General features: G+C 42.3%; 1 protein-coding gene across 1 annotated transcript; it reads left to right on the forward strand.

Moving 5' to 3' along the window:
• Positions 1-6,181: 6,181 nt before the first annotated feature.
• samd1b (sterile alpha motif domain containing 1b) lies at positions 6,182-20,272 on the forward strand. The gene is made up of 7 exons (XM_067440703.1): positions 6,182-7,254; positions 12,681-13,188; positions 14,588-14,670; positions 15,882-15,942; positions 16,270-16,360; positions 16,671-16,791; positions 18,943-20,272. The coding sequence occupies exons 1-7, from the start codon at positions 6,265-6,267 to the stop codon at positions 19,090-19,092; spliced, it is 2,004 nt and encodes a 667-aa protein (XP_067296804.1). The 5' UTR covers positions 6,182-6,264; the 3' UTR covers positions 19,093-20,272.
• The last annotated feature ends 1,812 nt before the right edge of the window (positions 20,273-22,084 follow it).

Consider the following 22,084-nt stretch of genomic DNA (forward strand, 5'->3'; position numbering starts at 1 on the left):
CAGGTTTTACGTCCTTTTGTGTGTAAAACACCCTTTGTCTGCACTGAATGAGTCCTGAAATACAAAGATCTGTCATGAAACCAAAGCCCCTTTCACACTGCGATTCCCGTTTGTTCCCGGGCCGCTAGATTTGGTCCATTCACACTGCCAGCGAAATACCGTAATATGTGCGCTTTCACACACTACCCGTAACGGCCCCGGGTCGAGTTGACACGTGACATCCGGATGTGACGTATAACGGCGAGCGATCTCAGCTTCAGCGCGGATAGTAAGGAGCTCCGTGGTCTCGACTTGTGTCCAGTTTGTGCTCATTTCTGCTTGTTTAATTTTAGTTTCTTTTGTATACGAACACTCTCTGCGTTTTAAACACCGACGAGCTCTTCTGGCACTGCAGGGTTGTATTATTGAAAAAACAAGCTCTAGGAGTCGCACGATAACTACGTACACGTTGCGGCATTAGTTTCGGCTTTTGTTCACACAGAGCTCGTCCCGGGTCGAATATAGTCTAGTCTCCGATAGTAGTGGGAAGTTCGGATCATTTTACTGACTCGGATCTTTGAGTCTCGTTCAGCAAAATGAACGAATCTTTTTTTCGAGTCATTTCGTTCATTTCACCAAAATGACATGTTAAATAGCCCAACACATCTAGGACTTATGAAAATGTTGATTACATTTTAAAACTACATACAAATAAACTATAGGGTACTGCAACCAAAGCCAAATTATACGAAACTGAAATGTTTAATTAATTGATTAGTTGTTGGGTCAGGCTATTGCAGTCTAACTCTGTTAGTTCACCTCACCTCCTGATCCAAAACATTCTTTCTCTTGCAACTTCATATTTATCACGTTTGTTCTCCGCCTCTCGTGTCTTCGAGCTCCTCGAGACGTTAGCTGTCGACTCGTCTGTGTCTGACTCTGATCAGATCTGGGGGCTGAGCCGCCCGGACCGTGGGTGACACAGGTCCGCAAACAAAATGATTTGTTCTTACGAGTCTTTCGGGTTTGAGTCTTTCGTTCTTCCTGTTAGTCCCATAGAGTCTATGCTGTCAATAACGGAAACAAAATGATTAGTTCTTTTGATCGAGTCTCGGGTTTGAGTCGTTCGTTCTTTTGTCACGTGACTTGTCACCGTAGAACACAAGTTCACAACCTTTTTAGTAAAAAGCACGTAGTTATTTATTTTATTTTTTATATTCTCAGTTAATATCAGACATATACAAATATGGGAAATATATTGACTATTCAAGTCTAACATCACAAATTCAATTAGACTAATTTTGAATATATATATATATATATATATATATATATATATATACACACACACACACACACACACACACACACACACACACACACACACACACACACACACAGCATGTGACTGACAGCAAGAACGAAAGACTCAAACCCGAGACTCAAAAGAACTAATCTTTTCTGTTTCCGTTACTGACAGCATAGACTCTATGGGACTAACAGGAAGAGCGAAAGACTCAAACCCGAGACTCGTAAGAACTAATCATTCGGAGATTCAGAGCTGATTCAGAGGCCATATGTTGCGTAATGCGCATGCGCGGTCAACACAAAATGAACGAATCACTATCTGAGACAACTCGGTAGTCCCGAGTCATAATAAAGATTCGTTCAAAATGAACGAATCGTTCATGAACGACACATCACTAGTCTCCGACAGTCCCCGACCCGGGTTCAATTCGGTAATTCTGGGACGTGGTTGCTTTCACACAGAAGGCGACCCGGCAATGCTCCGGGAATATTGCGGCTCCGACGTGCAGTGTGAAAGGGGCTCAAGTGTGCCGCACGAGTCCTGAAAGTGAAGCCAAAACTCCCCGATCGCCCCCAGTGTGGTCCCAGTACAGCTCATAAACCCCGCCCTCTCCATCTAATCCAATGGGACATGAGACAAACTAAAACAATCGGATTACACTTCAGAGATAGTTTCAGTCATTTTAGGCAGTTTTGATCATGCTGATTAAAGTACTGATGCTCGTTTTTTAAATAAGCTTGGGTTTAGTTAGTTATTTAATGCTATAAAAATGGAGAGGGTACGTCATGATTGACAGCTTCTCTGAGTATCTTACATATATTGGGACATTGGTGGCTTCACTTTTCTACAATGAAAGAGAGTAAAGTTGTTTTTTTTACAGTCTTGCTGATAGGACGATAAAGGGGTCAAGTGATGTGTTTTCATGTTTTCCCTTTTTCTTTAGAGTGTCATGACTCATGTGGCTGTTTCTGCATGTATAAGATCTAGAAGGTCTCCCATTTATTCACAATAATTCTATCTAAAAGAGAAGCCAGATCCAACTAAAGGCCCAACTAAAGGATTGAATTCTCTCTCACTGAGCTTCTCGCAGAGAAAGAAGGCGTGGCTTCAGTAGTAGTCGCCGCCATGTTGTTAAACGCTTTGTGTTTCTGTGCGAAAGCAAAAACACTCTGTTCTGTCCATACTCTAAAGGGGATGGTATTAGGAATCAGTGGTTAAAGACTGAACACTTTTACAGAACAGTACAACACACAATAGTCATGTATGTGTAACATATATGTGTATGTATATTTTACAGTTTCCTGAACCTGGTAGAGTACAAGACCGGCTGTGCACAAAGGCTATTTCTAAAAAAAGGGGTCAATTCTGCCTTTGCTAGGGCAATCTGGTGCTTCTGAATCAGAGCCTGTGAGTGTGTTGCCTTATTCGGTGTGTCTATTCACACCAAGTGCATATAGAGCGCATTGTTGGCAAGTGCTATTTCTACTGGCTCTGTCTTAAAATGTCTGGGCCACACAAGATTAAAAAAAAGACGTGCAAACGTCTCAAGAGGCGCAATCAGTAAAGTGTACGGCTTGAGGATTTAGTTTTTGGCGCGATTGACCCGGGTTCGAATCCCCATTTTCCCGAGCTCGCTCTTCTCCCTTTTCCCATCACATATCACATCAGAAAGGCATTTACTTTCAATAAAAACGAAGAAAATGTTCTAAAAGTGAATAAAGTGCCTAATAAAATGATTTATTGGGTAGAGGTAGGTGTAGTGACGGCTTTTATTGTCCCATTAAGGCCATTTATTATTTTTTATAAATATAATAATTCACACTGTTATTATTGCATCCTCTTAATGTACAATGATATTGAGGTTTGAATAGTATGTATCTGTCAAAATAAAGTATAAATAGAATCAAATAACCTTTTACACATTGCATGTATCACTAGTTTCCCTTAATAAATTTCTATTTAGTGCAAATATCCGCTGCCTTTATTATTTCTCAAAGTATTCACTATTAACTGTTCGTGTGCAGAGTTTAGTGGAGTGTAGAGTAACACACATGGTCAAAATTGCAGATGGATTTATATTAAAAAACATAGTATATCCACTGTTCTCCGCTTATAACTATAGATGGCAAAAATAGATGCAAAACGTGTTCACACTGGCTGAGGTCACACTTGCAAAGTTGGTCCTGAACGATCTGCATTTTCAGATTCAGACTCAAGCTCAAACTGATATAATAAAACTCATGACATTATTAACCGTCTTTATCATTGCTTTAGAAGCTAAAGCTTACGATTACATCCCACGCTACATTTCCAACACGAGCTTGAGGTGTTCATCCAATCGCAACGCACTGGGTCAGCTAGCCAATCAAAGCACACTACTGTTTCTGGAAGGAGGGGCGTTTTGGAAAGACTGGGCATAGAGGAGCTACAACAATGTACTGTATATGAAAATTGTATTTTTAAATATTAAAATATTCTATTACATCCAATACACAAAATAATGACCTCTGAGACAGCATCATATGATCCCTTTATCCCAACCTGCAATCATTCTCCATAGGGCACCGCTGATATCAGTAGCCAATCAGCTCAACCTTCAAATACTGGTCAGCATTTCCACTAGCAGTTGATCTGCTACGGGTAATTCATGTATGGTACATTGTACAGCAGCAGCATGTCATGCATGTATTACAAAAATTACAGCAGCAACAGCAAAAACACATGCAGGAGTAAAGCAGCCGCCACTGGACTCTAGAGCAGTGAGACGTGTCCTCTGGAGCGACCAATCACACTTCTCTGTCTGGCAAATCTGATGGACGAGTCTGGGTTTGGCGGTTGCCAGGAGAACGGGACTTGCCTGACTGTATTGTGCCCCGTGTAAAGTTTGGTGGAGGGGGGATTATGTGTTTTTGTTGTTGTTTTTTTCAGGGTTTAGGCTTGGCCTCTTAGTTCCAGTGAAAGGAACTCTTAATGCTTCACCAAGACATTTTGGACAATGTCATGCTCCCAACTTTGTGGGAACAGTTTTGGGGACGGCCCCTTCCTGTCCCAACATGACTGCGCTCCAGAGCACAAAGCGTCGGTCCATAAAGACATGGATGAGGAGTTTGGTGTGGAGGAACTTGACTGGCCTGCACAGAGTCCTGAGCTCAAGCCGATAGATCAGCTTTGGGATGAATTAGAGCGGAGACTGAGAGCCAGGCCTTCTCGTCTAACATCAGTGCCTGACCTCACAAATGCGCTTCTAGAAGAATGGGCAAAAATCCCCATAAACACACTCCTAAACCTTGAGGAAAGCCTTCCCAGAAGAGCTGAAGCTGTTAGAGAGGCAGGATTAACAATGGGACGGCATTAAAGCTCATGTGCAGGTAAAGGCAGGCGTCACAAAACTTTTGGCAATATATGTCAAAATAAAGTGTGCATCCTCATAAACGCAGTCAGTTATGTCTTAAATTAATCTAAAAATTTGAGCAAGTGTGTTTGTGTAACAGAATCTAATGGATCAGTGCGGCTCTTAAAGTGACAGCACCGACGGGACTGCAGTCATTAATCAAACAAGAAATCACTCACTGCTTTTGAATGAATGAACTTTAGTTTTAATAAGACTTAGTCTATATTTAATGTATAGTCTGTATTTAATGTATATAGCGGCGCTATACATTTAATTACTTTATTCAATTTCTGCCGTAATACACTGCATCTTTCTGAGAAACCTAAAGCGTTTTATATTTCATTTGTGTTTTGGTTCTGTTGTATTGTTTGCAATTCGTTTAAATGTTTACTTGTCTTCTTTAACTGTTTCGAGGACTTTTTACTTGCATTAATCAACCTAGTATTCAGTTTTGCTGAAGTATCGATAATTGTGACGTTTCACCGACATTTAAAATGACTCCTATCGTGAAATCAGACTTTGATCACCCGCTCCAATAATTGTGCTTTCAGTATTGACCAAAATAATCGTGATTATGATTTTTGCCATAATTGAGCAGCCCTAGCAGCACTCTTCCACCAAGACCAAATATATCAAGTCATATCCATTACCAAACTCTCCAACAGAAACTGTCATGACAGTCTTTCATTAAGACTGAGAGATAAGTTGGAGGGATTATTTCACACCCAGAACCTCCAAAACAGATATAAATATAAGTCTGATAAGGCATCATATTCAAGATGAAACACTTCTGGGTTTGTTTAGCACTTTAGCATGTTTCGGCTTTGTATTGTTTAAGCGTTACACAACTGAGAAGTCATTAATGAACAGATTGAGAAGATCATGAGATGTCTGCCCATAACATCACAGAGCCACCAGCATGTTTACTGTCAGTATAAGATGTTGAGGATGGAAAGGGGACACTAGGCGTTCTCCAAATGTATGATTTCTTGAATAAGGATCATTGGATCGTGTTACTTTGTGCCGACAGAAGCCATGTTTGGCTAATTCTGAAGGTCATCCTCAAATCCTTCATGCTGCTTTCACTAATTATTTTAATGCAAATCAGTTTTTACCATTCTGAAATGAAACTAATTTAGGACTTTCATTAAACTTTCAGCTCTTTTATTATTAATTTTGGCTACTCCATTGTATGATTTTTGCTCCATATTTGTGTTGTAGGCCTAATTATCTGTCAACAGCTGGCAGACTGCAGCGAGCCATCTGTCATCTAACCATTAAACACTGATGCGTTGTTTACATTCATATAGAGCTCACATATGACAAATCTGCTGGATTTGGTGTAATGGACTGCGCATCGCGAACGTCGACGAGGTGCGCAGAACGTGTAACTCTGCAATACCACCTTAAATAAGCGCAGCGCGTATAGCGGATGAGTCTCATCGCGAGTAGTCCACCTTAAGCGCACATAGTGGGTGAACGCAGGCGTAGAGCGAGGCTTCCGCTTCATTCCCAGCCGGGCTCGCAGCGGATCGGAGACAAGAGAGAGACGCTCGGCCAAAGCCAGCAGAACCAGTGCGGCAACATGTCGGAGCCTAAATACCGAGAATGGATCCTGGAGACCATCGACTCCCTGCGCTCGAGAAAAGCCCGACCGGACCTGGAAAGGATCTGCCGAATGGTCCGAAGAAGACACGGGTCAGACCCGGACAAAACCAGAGCTGAACTAGAAAAACTGATCCAGGAGCAAACTGTGCTGAAAGTTAGCTACAAGGGCTCCATCTCCTACAGGAACGCCGCCAAAGTGCAAAGGAAATGCAGAAAGAGGACGGAGCAAACCGAGTCAGTGCCCAAACACGCCGGGCTCAATAACAACGGCGACAGCGCGCTCAGTCTCACGGACCAAGAAGAGTGCGAGGAGGAGAAGGAGCCCGAGGAAAGTGGGGTGAGCCGGTGCCCTGACCCCCTGCCTCAAACCTCGCCCTCAAATCTCGAGAGGGAGGAGAAGATTGCACCGCTACCCAGTTTTGGTAGTTGCGGCGCAACGCTGTGCGCGAAAGCAAGTGCATCGAAAGACGAGCGATTAGTCACCGAGGCGGGGGGAAGCGATGCTTCGAGCGGCGCGCAGGGCAGCGATGATGAGAAGGCGCAGAAAACTTGCTCGAGCGTCGGGCCGGCTACGCGAAACAAGCTCCCCGCGTCCCCCAAAGCGTCCCCCAAACTCAAGGAGGGGGCGAAGGGCGCTGGGGCGCGCGGCTCGGACCCCCCGGAGGAGAACAGCGCTGATCTGGGCGATAGACTGGTTGCCGCGGTCCGAAGTCTGTCCGAGACGCATCGGGGCTCCGCCGCAACACGGGGCCACGCTCCGCCGGGACTGAAAGAGATACTCGGCTACCTCAGCACGCAGAGCGGGGTGCCCGGGGAGAAGCTGACCCGCAACCGCGTCAAAGTGGTCCTGGAGCGCGAGATCGAGCGGGGTCGTCTCCGCAGGACCCGCCTCGGCCACATCACTCTTCACGCGAGGGCCGCGCGACTCCTGAAGAGCGCGCTGCAGGACAGACATCTCGCGAAAAAGGTAACTTAATATTTCCGACACGTCCTGCGCGGCGCGCGCGCTATACACCCCGTCCTCGTATAAATAAATGATCGTGCCTATGACGGGAAAAAGCGAAAGAAAGAAAAAGCGCAATCTGATTTCCGCTCTTTTCTCACGTACAAGTGTGCGCGCACATCCAAACTGTGTGCGTGTGTGTTTGTGTTGTGTGCACGCGATGAGGGGAGCGACACATCAGTTGCGTGTGTGTGTGTGTGTTCCGCTCGACACTGTTTCACTTCAGCGTCTCGGCACAAAAGGTGCGGACAGCGCCCGCGTGCGTGTGTGCGCGAACGAGCGAGCGAGACACCGTCGCTTCTCTTGTTCCGTTGCTCTAATAGACACACAAAAGCGCGCGCGTCGAGAGACACTGGTGTCTGCCTTTGATGGCTTTCTCGGAGCGCTATAGGGCCGATGATTATTTTTGTGTTAAAGTTGTGCTGGATATTTTTCACTAGGCGGTGTCTGTTAAGTTAGACGCGCACGGAAAATGTAAAAAGGGAGGGGGGGACCCGAGGAGGCTCGCGTCTGTTTTCTCGGGCGAGCCGTCGCTCAGTGCGATACTTTCGGTCATACGAGGTAAAAGCAGATGCGATGGCGGAAATTCGCTGCGTGACGAGCCCGAGCGCGGCTTTAAGCCTCTTAGTTCCGTTCCGCGCGGCTCATCCAGTCAGTTTGAGCGATGTGCGTTTGCTTCTTCTTCTTCTTCTTTCGCGCTGTCGTCCTTCTCTCTGCGCTGATCAGATTTCTCAAGCACTGTCCCGCTCACTCAGACATTGATTATGAAACACACGGAGTTTACTCGGTGCGCGGTAAAGTCGTGTGTGTTATCACTGACAGTGACGAGACAGTGTGTGGCGGATGTTCAGGCAGTTTCAGATTGTGTTTTAGGGGAAAACCGCAATTCGTAAAATCGTGAAAACGATGGAGGTCGCGCACGAGGACACACACACACACACACACTCGTCTGGTTCACTATCTTTGTGGGGACTCTTTATAGACATAATGCTATGCTGTAAGCTGTCTATTATTACCCATCACACACACACACACACACACACACACACACACACACACACACACACACACACACACACACACACACACACACACACACACACTCACTAACCCTGCCCATCACACAAAACAAAGCCATATTTTACATTTTCAAAGAACGAACTCTGTATGATTTATAGATTTGTTTCCTCATGAGGACCAAGAAAAAATGTCCCCACATGACCTTTGGGTATCGCTGTCTTTGTGGTGACATTTTTTTTTAATCAAATTTTTCTTTTAATTTTGACCCAATAACAGTTTAACCACACACACACACACACACACACACACATACACATACAAACACTCACACATACACAGACACACACAAACACGCACACTCACTCACACACATACTTACAAACACATATATATATAACACATATACACATACACACACTCACATTCACACACACACACACACACACACACACACACACACACACGCACACGCACACTCACACACATACTTACAAACACATATATATAACACATATACACATACACACACTCACATTCACACAAACACATACCAACACTCACACACACACACACACACACACACACACACACACACAGACACACACAAACACGCACACTCACTCACACACATACTTACAATACACATACACACACTCACATTCACACAAACACATACCAACACTCACACACACACACACACACACACACACACTTACATATACACAAACAAACACTCACATGTACACAAACTCACACATACACACACACACACACACACACACACACACACACTTACATATACACAAACAAACACTCACATGTACACAAACTCACACATGCACAATCTCACACATACACACACACACACACTTACATATACACAAACAAACACTCACACATACACAATCTCACACATACACACACACTTACATACACAGGGATGCACACACACACACACACACACACACACTCTCTCTCTCTCTCTCTCACACATTCTCACACATACACACACAAACACAAACACACTTATTCACGCACACACACTCAGTCCCATACACACACACATACAAACACTCACACATACATACACACACTTATATATACACAAACAAACACTCACACATACACAAACTCACACATGCACAATCTCACACATACACATACACAAACACACACACTTACATACACAGACATGCACACACACACACACTCTCTCTCACACAAACACACCCAAACACAAACACACTTATTCACGCACACACACTCACAGTCTCATACACACACACTCTACACTTCACCACACACACACTCTCTCTCTCTCTCTCTCTCTCTCTCTCTCTCTCTCTCTCTCTCTCTCTCTCTCTCTCTCTCTCACTCTCTCATACACACACACACACACACACTCACACACATTTACAGTGCATCCGGAAAGTATTCACAACGATTCACTTTTTCCATATTTTGTTATGTTACAGCCTTATTTCTAAATAGATTCAAATCATTATTTTTCGCTCAACTCTACAAACAATACCTCATAATGACAATGTGAAAGCAGTTTGTTTGAAATCTTTGCACATTTATTAAAAATAAAAAATGAGAACCATCACATGTACATAAATATTCACAGCCTTTGGCATGACACTCCAAAATGAGCTCAGGTGCTCCTGTTTCCTCTGATCATCTTGAGATGTTCAACTTTCTACAACAACAAAGATTGAACTCTTTGGCCTGAATGGCAAACGTCACGTCTGGAGGAAACCAGGAACGGCTCCTCACCTGGCCAATCCCATCCCTACAGTGAATCAAGGTGGTGGCAGCATCATGCTGTGGGGATGTTTTCCAGCGGCTGGCACTGGGAGACTAGTCAGAAAAGTACAGAGACATGCTTGATCAAAACATGCTCCAGAGCGCTCTGGGGCTAAGGGTCATCTTCCAAAAGGACAACAACCCTAAGCACACAGCCAAGATAACAAAGGAGATGCTACGGGACAACTCTGGGAATGTCTAAAGCCCTATTCGGACTGGATTAGTTTAACATGGGGACGTGGGGGTAAAGGAATTATTACCAGAGGTTCTCAGTGATTTTAGTCCCGTCCGAATGTGCCATCTCGGTAGTCATTACGGACAATGTCAGTAAAGATTACAGAGACTTTTAGCTTCTGTATAAAGGTCCGGAAAAATGACCTGGGGTAACACTAATCCCGTTCGAATAGACCTGCTGTAAAAATGTATGGTAAAAATCCCTAATTTCCTGTTTAAAAGTTTTTTTAAAAAGCTTATTTTACGAGCTTTGAGGCGCGTGAAGCATTCAGTTGCGTTGTAGGTGGAGGGACAACTCTGTGGCAAACCTCCAGTATTTTCCGCATTTTATTTAAAACAAAAAGAAGATCAAAAGCACTTATTAGAGGCACAACACATTTTAGCACAGCCGTGGGTTACAATGGAAGACTTCAAGGCGGGTTTCGTTTATAACGTTTTTAATATAGATCTTTTTCTTACACAAACGCATCGATTGGAATCAGAAGGCTCTGTTAACCCATCGGAGTCGTGTGGAGCACGTTATTTGACGGACAGCTGCATTTTTTATGGACTTCAAACACAACTACAACTACTGCTGGGATTAACGTTAGCCTGGACTTTTTAAATATAACTCTGATTGTATTCGTCTGACAGAAGAATGTCATAAACACCTATAATGACTTGAGGGTGAGTAAATCAGAGGCTTGGGTTCATTTTTGGGTGAACTAACCCTTTCAGCATTCATTTTCAACATTTAGCAGCAATAGATAAAGGCTTAAAGCAGGTTGGAACTGTTTTTCTTCGCGGAAGCTTTGCGTAAGAGCTAATAAAATATTTAATCTCAAGACAATATTTTGTGTCTAATTTATTTGAGACTAGTAGCCGTGTAATAAGCGGCATAATGTCCACCCAGCCGGTTGTTATCCAGAATAAACCCCTTCAGTGATGCTCCGCTTCGCGTCGGGGTCCTGATCCCTCTGAAGGGGTTTATTCTGGATAACAACCGGCTGGGTGGACATTATCCCTTACGTCATTCGCACATGACGACACAGAGGTCACTGTGGTGCGTAAAGTGAGTTACTCCTCACACTTCTGCTAGTTTCACTGAGATGTCCTGAGGTAAAATTACTTTACCCCCACGTCCCCATGTTATTTTAATCCTGTCCGAATAGGGCTTTTGAGTGACCTGCCAGAGCCTAGACTTGAACCCGACTGAAAATCTCTGGATAGATCTGAAAATGGCCGTGCACCGATGGTCCCCATCCAACCCATAGACAGTAAAAGAAATGGACAGAGCTATCCCATTGACTTCAACGGCGGAAAGTGATGTTAGTAAAGGAGCACTCACTTCCTGATGGCTGAGCGAACTGCACCGGCTCAGACTGAGCTTGAGGACGTAGATGTGACGTGAGCCTCCTGTCTGACAGCTGTAGGTCTTCTAGTAGATGTGGAAAGAGAAATCTGAATCACGTTGTTTAAATATTTTCTCCCGTTGCTTTTGGCTCACTATGGGCTTCTCCCCATTCTTCCCCCTTGACTTTATCAGACTTTATGTCTCCACGTCCCCCCGACTGTCTCATAGACAGTAAAAGATTGCCTGCGAGCGTCTCCTCAGGTCTATACGGTAATTTCTCAACTGTGCGACAGAGTCGCGTTGGTTATGACGCAATCGTTGACGCAATGACGCAATCGTTACAAAAACAGCTTCTGTGGGGCGATAGTGTAAAATACAAGGTAATGGAGCCTTTTATGCATTGTCGTGTTTCTTTAGAAATAAACAATGGACAAATGGAGTCTTTAAACGCCTCAGATGTAAAGTTATTCACTGTCAAAGTGACTCAAAAATGAATGGGAGTCAATGGGATGCTAACAGCAGGTGATGGCTTGGTTAGCAATGGCCGCCCCTATGGGTGGAACGCTTTCCTACTCATACTCAGATACTTGAAAAGTATTGAGCAAAGGCTGTGAATACTTATGTACATGTGATTTTACTTGTTTCTTTCACATTGCCATTATGGGGGTACTGTTTGTAGAGTTGAGGTAAAAAATTATGAATTTAATCCATTTAGGAATAACGTTATAACATAAGAAAATGTGAAAATGTGAAGCTATGTGAATACTTTCCGGAAGCACTGTACACACACACACACATACACACTCCACTTATTTGGCCTTCTTCCCGTAGTGAATGTGTTGTTTTGACAGTGAATAGTTTTTTTTTCCTCATTGACAGCTGATGTGATGTACAGTCGTCTGATACTTTTCAGATCACTCTAAAATAAAGCTTTCAGTAATGACTGCTGTACTGTCGAGTCTACATTAAAAAGTGTGTGTGTCTGTATGCTCGTCAGGAAGAGGTGAAGGAGGAAGAAAGGATGGAGGTAGAGGGCGAGGATAACGGCACAGAGGGAAACAAAGAGGGCTCTGCCGAGGACGTTCCCAAAAAGACCGCCACTGACGGAGGTCCCACAGGCGTCAAAACCTGCCCTGACCCCACCTCACCTGACCCGGAGGTCACCGACTTACCAGAGACAGATGAGGGCAAACCGCTGGAGTCGCCCAACCAATCCAACCAATCTGACCAATCCAACCAATCCAACCAATCAAACCAATCTGACCAATTAAACCAATCCAACCAATCCAACCAATCAAACCAATCTGACCAATTAAACCAATCTGACCAATTAAACCAATCTGACCAATTAAACCAATCCAACCAAGCAAACCAATCTGACCAATTAAACCAATCTGACCAATCAAACCAAGCAAACCAATCCAACCAATCCAACCAATCCAACCAATCAAACCAATCCAACCAATGCTCCTTCCAGCAGGACGATGATGCGGGCGGAAGTCAAGGTAAATTTTCTTAATGAGGATTTTTTTGTCTAAACATGGCTAAATAGGATCAATTGTGTAAGATATTTCTTTAACATGGCTTATTAGAAAAATAAACTCATGCAAGATATATTCAACTATCCTAAATAAGCAGATCTGCTTCTCGAGCTCATTCATCTTGTGTTGAGGGTTCAGATATTTGTGTTTATATTTTTGTAAACAAGACCTCAACATTGATTCAGATCGATTTTTCCCAGTGTGTTCTGGACATCAGATTCAGTTAGTAAATTCGAGAAGGGTTTGGAGCTCAATCTCACAATCTCGCTTTGTTTTACTTCAACAAACTGATTCTGATGAAATGAAACCGAATTAAATTGGCCACGCCCCACAGGAAGTTACATTGACAGGAAGTGGCATTGCTCAGAATAAAGTGCTGACCTAATTACAGACCTTACGAAAGGTAAACCACACGCATATATTTTGCTCACGGACTGGCTTTTACTAAGTTCAGACATGATCTTATCCACACGGGAACCCTTCTGGATCCCTGGAGTCTCCAGAGGTTCCCGTGAGCGAGTCATTCAGGAGCATTAGAGCACGTTTTGACCGTCCACACTGTCATTTTGCAAGTAATGAACACAGATGAGTTTGTTTGTGCGGTCAGTATGTGCTGCATCTACATCTGTTGCCACAGTAATGCCAGCAGGATACCCAGAGACGGTCTGAGATGCCAGAAATCACAGTTTTTGTAAAAGCCGAACTTTTGCCGTCAGTCTGGTCAGAGCCCAAGTGCTTTACCCAGATGGCTTTGCAGCTGAAGATGTTTCTTGCTGAAGTAAAGGTGTGAGATGTTCAGGAAGTGTGTGTGGAAGGTATTTTTGTGGAAGGTTTTAAGTTGTACTTTGGCTTTTATATGGAATATTTTAATTTGCTGCTTTATGTGGTAGCCAAATAAAAATAATTGTCCCATGGCTTCTAACACAAATTTCCCAAAACCGTGGTCTGCCAAATGCTGGAAATCAGTGCTAACTATTATTGTGTGTGTGAGAGAGAGAGAGTTTGTGAGTGAGTGTGTGTGTTTGTTTGTGGGAGAGTGTGGCTGTGTGAGTGTGTGTGTGTGTGTGTTGTGAGATTTGTCTTTAGCGCAGCTCTGAATGAATCTGTGAATGAATACAGATAGGCTTCCTGCAGATGTGTGACAAATATCTTCATCTCAGATTGAAATCTCATGTCATAACCAGAAATGATAGCATTAAAACCTCTCTCTCTCTCTCTCTCTCTCTCTCTCTCTCTCTCTCTCTCTCTCTCTCTCTCTCTCTCTCTCTCTCTCTCTCTCTCTCTCTCTCTCTCTCTCTCTCTCTCTCTCTCTCTCTCTCTCTCTCTCTCTCTCTCTCTCTCTCACACACACACACACTTTCAGAGCAAACGATGTCTGTTGAGCCTGAGGATGCTGGCGCTGAGAAGAACACAGAGACGGCTGATCAGCTTCATCCCATCGTGGAGGTAATGACGGGCAGTGCAAAGATCATCTAGAACCTTGAAGCTCATTTCCACTTTTTCTGTTTGTTTATACACAGATCAGGCATAACATTGTGACTAGGGGAAGTGAATAACACTGATGATCTCTTCATCACGGTTCCTGTTAGTGGGCCCAATCTTTTTTTCCTAAAAGTTGAAGCATTAGAAGCAGAAAAAATGGGCAAGCGTGAGGATTTCAGTGAGTTTGACAAGGGCCAGATTGTGACGGCTAGCGACTGGGTCAGAGCATCTCCTAAACTGCAGCTCTTGTGGGCTGTTCCCGGTCTGCAGTGGTCAGTATCTATCAAAAGTGCTCCAAGAGGAACAGTGGAGAACCGGCCACAGGGTCATGGGCGGCCAAGGCTCATTGATGACCGTGAGGAGCGAAGGCTGGCCCGTGTGGTCCGATCAAAAGACGAGCTACGGTGCTGGTTCTGATAGAAAGCTGTCAGAATACACAGAGCATCTCAGTTTGTTGTGTATGGGGCGCCGCTGACCAGTCAGGGTGCCCATGCTGACCCCTGACCCCGCCGAAAGAACCAGACGTGAGCATCAGAACTGGACCACGGAGCAATGGAAGAAGGTGGCCTGGTCTGAGGAATCACGTTTTATTTAACATCCCGTGGATGGCCGGGTGTGTGTGTGTGTGTGTGTCTTACCTGAGGAACACATGGCCCCAGGATGCACTATGGGAAGAAGGCGAGCCGGCGGAGGCAGTGTGATGCTTTGGGCAATGTTCTGCTGGGAAACCTTGGGTCCTCCATTAATGTGGATGTTACTTTGACCCGCTCCACCTACCTAAGCATTGCTGAGACCATGTTCAGCCTTTCCTGGAAACGGTATTCTGGTGGCTGTGGCTCTTCCAGCAGATAATGCTCAGACACAAAGCACAGATGGGTCAGGAATGGTTTGAGAAGCACAAATATGAGTTTGTGCTTAACAGACAAGTCTGATCCATGGATGCCCCACCTCACAACTTATAGGACTTAAAGTATCTGCTGCTAACATCTTAGTGCCAGATACCACAGCGCCCCTTCGGGGGTCTAGTTGAGTCCATGCCTCGATGGGTCAGGGCTGAGCAGGGCAGCAAAAGGGACCAACACAATATTAGGAAGGTGGTCATAATGTTATGCATGATCTGTGTATAGTCTTACTGAGTAAGTCGCTCACAAATGTTCTCCCTCCTTCTTATTTAGGATCAGCTGATTGCGATGTCAGAGACTGTAAAAGCTCCACCGTCAATGCCTATAAGAAACTGTAAGTTGTTAGAACAAGTTTTGGTGAATGAGTGTGTCTCCTGTATGTGTGTGTGTGTGTGTGTGTGTGTATGCTTTAATATATAATTGTGCTAGTTAATGTCATTCGTCATGTTTGAGTGTATTCTGTGTGTATTCTGTTGTGTTTGTTTTTTAATATAGGTGTGTGATGTCATTCTGATTTATGTAGTTATTTTGTGTGCATTTGAGTTATATATGTACATTTTATTAAATAAATCAAAACTTCTATTCAGCAAGAATACATTCCTTACTTTAACATATGTCAAGTTGGTTTCATACAGATGTGTGTGTGTGTGTGTGTGTGCAGGCTTTAAGCTGGAAGTGGGAGTGTCGTCGTGTCTGCTGACTCCCTCCGCCTCACCAGGAGCAGCTGAAGAACGAGGGATGAATGAAGGAATGTGAGTATGAGAGAGAGAGAGAGAGAGAGAGAGAGAGAGAGAGAGAGAGAGAGAGAGAGAGAGAGAGAGAGAGAGAGAGAGAGAGAGAGAGAGAGAGAGAGAGAGAGAGAAAAAAAAAGGCTTTGTTTTTGTTGGGGGGTAGAAGAACAGCGTCTGTAAAATACAACTGACCTTTTAACAGATTCGCCAGAAGTGAGATTTGGATGAAAACCGACTGTAGATTGAGAGTTGTCATTGAGTCTTGATATTACATTTTCCTCATTATACATCATCTTTATATGAATGCGTCTCCCCTCATGTTTCGTCTCAGAGCTGGCTTTGTGAAGTCGGAGTCCGGCGGTATGAGCCCGATGGACTGGAGCGTGGCAGACGTGGCCAGTTACTTCACCGCCGCTGGGTTTCCAGAGCAGGCGCTCGCCTTCAGGACGCAGGTACGCTCAACTCAACTACATTAACCCTGAGGCGTTAAGTGTGCGTCTCTATCGAGATATCACAACAAATGCCTCTTATGTAGGCCATATTATTCCTCATATAGAGTTAGTTTTATCCAAGGCTCAGCTTACTGTATTTATAAGGTATAATTCTCCTAGAAATGGAAATCTTCTCCTGTCGTTTCAAACCTATACAATTTTCGTTTAACTTCCGAATTCACAAATTAAGATATTCTTTTATGAAACCTGAGAGATTTCTGTCTCTCCATTTAAAGTCCATTCCTCTCAAACTTAAAAGATTAAAAAAATGTCATACAGGCATCCTAAAAATAACTAATGGAGTGTCTAATCCAAATCCCAGTCTTCTGAAAACACATGATGGCTTTATATGATGAACAGATTCACCACGACACGCATACTGTAGTAAACATAGATGTTCAAACGCTTGCATGGCAGAATATATATATATATATATATATATATATATATATATATATATATATATATATATATATATATATTTTAATAAACACATTATACTTTGGGATTAGTCATTTGAACCCTATTTCGTAATTGTTTCTCGTGGGGTCGTGAGTTATTTCCATCTTTCACATGGGCTAGTCAGTGATTTTATTGCCGTCTGAATCCAGAATGTCAGTGTTTTTCTCCCACTACCTGCGTACAAATCTCCGGACGAATTATCTCCTGTTTTGAGACGAACACCAAGGTTGTGTGGTCATTTAATCGCCGGCCAAATCCACATCACTGAGTTTAATTCAAAATCAGTTTCATTGATCAGAAACATGTCTTTATGATCAGACGCTTTGTGCACTGGTCATGTTTGAACAGGAAGGGGTCATCCCCAAACTTTTCCCACAAATTTGGGAGCATGAAATTGTCCAAAATGTCTTGGTGAAACATTAAAAGTTCCTTTCACTGAAACTAAGGGGCCAAGCCTAACTTCCACAAAAAAAAAACACACACACCATAATCCCCCCTCCACCAAACTTTACACTTAGCACAATGCAGCCTGGCAAGTCGCGTTCTTCTTGAAACTGCCAAACCCAGACTCATCCATGGGATTGTCAGACTGAAGCGTGATTGGTCGCTCAGAGAACACATCTCACTGCTCTAGAGTCCAGTGACGGCTGCTTTACTCCACTGCATCCCATGCTTTGCATTGCTCTTGGTGATGTAAGGCTCGGATGAGCTGCTCGGCCATGGAAACCCATTCCATGAAGCTCTCTACACACTGCTCTTGAGCTCATCTGAAGGACACATGAAGTTTGGAGGTCTGGAGCGATTGACTCTGCAGAAAGTTGGTGACTTCTGCGCACTGTGACCCTTAGCATGCGCTGACCCCGCTCTGTGATATTACGTGGCCTGTCACTTCATGGCGGAGTTGCTGCTGTTCCCAATCGCTTCCACTTTGTTATAATCCCACTAAAAGTTGAGCGTGGATTGGAACACCTGAATTCGGTGTCCCAATACTTTTGCCATTATAGTGTATATACATTAAAAATATAAACGAAGCAACTTTATGTTTACAAGAAGCTGAAAAAACTCATTTCCACTAAATTCTATATTTTTTTTAATTACCCATCATTCTGAGATAAAACGCAAGACAGAAAAACGTTTCAAATATAGTGTCTACCTTCCTATTTTTAAACATATTTAAATAAATGCAGTTCTTTTGAACCTTTTCTTCATCAAATATTAGGCAGCAGAACTGTTTCCATCACTCATAATGAATCCTCATCTGAGAATGATTTCTGAAGGATCATGATCACTGAAGACTGGAGGAACCATCCGGAAAAAATCAGCTTTGATCACAGAAATAAATCATCATTTACAGTATAATACATTGAAAACCAAATATTTCAAATTGTAAAATATATATTAAAATATAAAAAATGTCTGTATTTTTGATCAAATAAATGCAGGCTTGATGAGCAGAAGAAACTTCTTTCAAAAACATTACAAATAGTAATGTGTCCAAACTTTTGGTCTGTACTGTATATAATATTTTACATTTCTTCTTTATTTTGGCTTAAAATATCACGCTAGTATTGTACCACGAGTTCAGTATCGCGATCCGCATCGTGACACGAGTGTATCGTTACACCCCTGATGAATCTGTGTTCCTGACAGGAGATTGACGGGAAGTCCCTCCTCCTGATGCAGAGGAATGATGTGCTGACCGGCCTGTCAATCAGACTCGGCCCCGCCCTAAAGATCTACGAACGGCACGTGAAGGTTCTGCAGAGGACCCATTTCCAAGACGACGAGGCCTTCTGCTGATACACACACACAGACACACACACACACACACACACACACACACACACACACCATATAGCCGAGACTGTACATGACAAAGCAACTCGCATGTACATTTACCAAACAATATGTTCTTAAAACATGACCAGGAAACGTTTCTTGTTCCTCTCACACGTATAGTCGCACATACAAGTGTATATATCGTTTTTTTCAAATGGCTTGGAGAGATTTTGGGACAAAGAAGAATAAAAAGAGTTTCTTTTCTAAGAAGCGTCACCCATTTTTTGGAAAGACAGTTCATTCCCCTGTGATGGACGCCACTGTTTGGGACCTTTGACCCTGAATTGATTTCATCAAGTGGATTTCTTCTGCAGAACTTCTTCAGTCCAGTAGAGGGCAGACTTTTTTTTTTTTACCTCACTGGTTTCAATATTGCCATTGAATCCAAATAAAGGCTGGATGGTTTCCACAACGCACAGTAACGTTTTGTTAAATTCCTCCAATGTAAAAAAAACTAAAACAAAACTGTCTGGTTACATTTTGAGAGAAGTACAATCTGATTGGATATCTGTTCTCGGCTAAAAAACTCTTTTGCAGTGACACTGATACCCTCGTCTTCCTGCATTCTTCCCCCTCGACGTTCATAAAGTGGGCGCACCTCACAGAGGATTTCCCTTTAAACCCCGCGACACCTTGACGTCTTTAATCTCGGATTGCCCAGCCATATCATTGTGCCCCCCCAGGCTTGTGGGACATCAATAACTTCTGTAAATATCAATCCATTCCTGAGGTGAAGTCCAAGTTGCGACGCAATGAAGATATTCCTTCACCAGCAGTCGGAGAATGTGTCTGGATGTCCTCAAATGCACAGCCATGAAGCTCTTCAACGTCACCGTTTGTAATTTACTCTGTGTATATATCAGCCCATCAGATATCACTGTTGTCTAATATTATGGGAACCGAGAAAAAAAAATGTGTAAAACAATCAAACAACAGTGGAACTGACTTTGCTGACTGTTGCTCTTTTGCATCGTTGATCTGATTGCACATCCGGGACGGATCGTCACACTTTTTGTGCAGTGGGTCAATCTGATTTCAGATTACAGATGTTTTGCCTGACAATTGTAGCACCTCGAATTCCTCAAACTGTCAATTTATTTATTTAATTGTATGTTTGTTTATATAAAAAACATTGTATCTTCATTTTTATTTTATGACGTTTTTGACTCCCTGTCTAAAAAGCGCAGAGGTTGATGGTCGAATGTTGTCTTAAAGGGATAGTTCACCCAAAAAAATCATCACCCTCGTGTTTCAAACTGGTGTCTGTTGAACACAAAAGAAGATGTTTTGTTCGTACCAAGACAGTTGAGGATATCCACTAATAGGGAGAAAAAAAAACTATGGAAGTCAACTGTCTGGTGAACAAAACATCTTTTGTGTTCAACAGACACCGGTTTGAGTGAGGAAATGATTTTTGGCTGATTTTTCTGGAACTCGTTGCAAATGTTGATCATGCCTCCCGAGCTCTTTTCTAGTTTGTACTCTAAAAAATGTTGGGTTGTTTTAACCCAATGTTGGGTCAAATGTGGACTAACCCAGCGATTGGGTTGTTTTAATCCTGTGGTTTGGTTAAATATTTGCTTAAGACAACCCAATCGCTGGGTTAAAACAACCCAATTGCTGGGTTAGTCCACATTTGACCCAACATTGGGTTGTTTTTGTTTTTTTTACCCAGAATGTTCTAGAGTGTGACTTGTTATCGATGTAGAAAGTCAACAAACCCTTAACCACATTACAAATGTCCTCAAAGAAAAGAACTGTCTCAAAACATAAAAGAGAGCTCGTTTTAGAGGAGAAGCGACAACCGTTGAGGTCTAATATTCAGGGGTTTGCCAGCAGAGGGAGGCATGGATACACAGATGTCTGGGCATGGCAAGCTGTTTTGACATTTATTCATTAGGATCTGAATTCTTGATATCAATGATTCAGTTTTCACTAGGTAAAATGATCATTCTTGATATCATAAATTTGAATTTTACTAGTAACAATGGCTATTTTTTGATATCAATTATTAGATTTCCACTTTCGTAAAAAATTGTGATATCAATAATTGTATTTTCACTAGTGAAATGTGATTATAGGATCCCATTCAAACTCAATTTGTGGTATTAAGAACTGATTTCTTACTGATTTCTCAGCTTTTGCACTTCTTACTTGTAGAAATATAATTTTTGTTGTAAGCTTTTATTGTTACTAGTAAAAAATACATTCCTCATATCAATTTTCACTAGTTTAAATGTGATTTTGTATATCTGTAAATGTATTTGAACATGTTACATTTGGCATTTCTGATTTCTGAAAATATATTTGCGATATTAATAATTAGGAGAGTCGTTTCAGATAACTAGTTACAATCAAATTATTGATATAAAAATGTACATTTTTACTAGTACTAATTCAATGGTTGATATCAAGAACAGTCATTTGCACTATAACCACTTAATCATTGTTTTAATGTTTTCTTTCATAAAATCATAATTGTATAAAACAATTATGATTTTTACTAGTAAGAATGATATTTCTGATATGTGCAATTTCAACTAGTTAAATCAGTTTTTGAATCAACAATTGAGTTTGAATGGCAGCCTATGGTGTTATTTAACTAACGGAAAGGTTTTGAAAATTTTTACTAATGGAAATGATTCTTGATATCAAAAATTATATAATTATTATAATGATTGATATCTTTGATCGTATTTCAATATGTTACATTTGGGATTTCTGAAAATGTATTTGTGATATTAAGAATTTGTCATTTCATTAATTAGGAGAGTAATTTCAGTGATCTAAAATGACTTTCTAACCAGTGACAATCAAATTATTGATATAAAAAATTTAATTTTTACTAGCACCAATTCAATAGTTGATATCAATCTTTGAATTTTTTCTTTAATCAGTTTTAACATTAATTTAACAATAAAACAATTATGATTTTTACTAGTAAAATCATATT

The sequence above is a fragment of the Pseudorasbora parva genome, chromosome 4 (genome assembly GCF_024679245.1).
Source record: "Pseudorasbora parva isolate DD20220531a chromosome 4, ASM2467924v1, whole genome shotgun sequence".
Lineage (NCBI taxonomy): Eukaryota > Metazoa > Chordata > Actinopteri > Cypriniformes > Gobionidae > Pseudorasbora > Pseudorasbora parva.

Bases quoted from the DNA above. Each gene is read 5' to 3' on its own strand.
- samd1b (XM_067440703.1), top strand. From the start codon at position 6,265: ATGTCGGAGCCTAAATACCGAGAATGGATCCTGGAGACCATCGACTCC. The intron at 13,189-14,587 runs GTAAATTTTCTT...ACACACTTTCAG, and splicing joins TGATGCGGGCGGAAGTCAAG to AGCAAACGATGTCTGTTGAG. The intron at 16,792-18,942 runs GTACGCTCAACT...TGTTCCTGACAG, and splicing joins CGCTCGCCTTCAGGACGCAG to GAGATTGACGGGAAGTCCCT.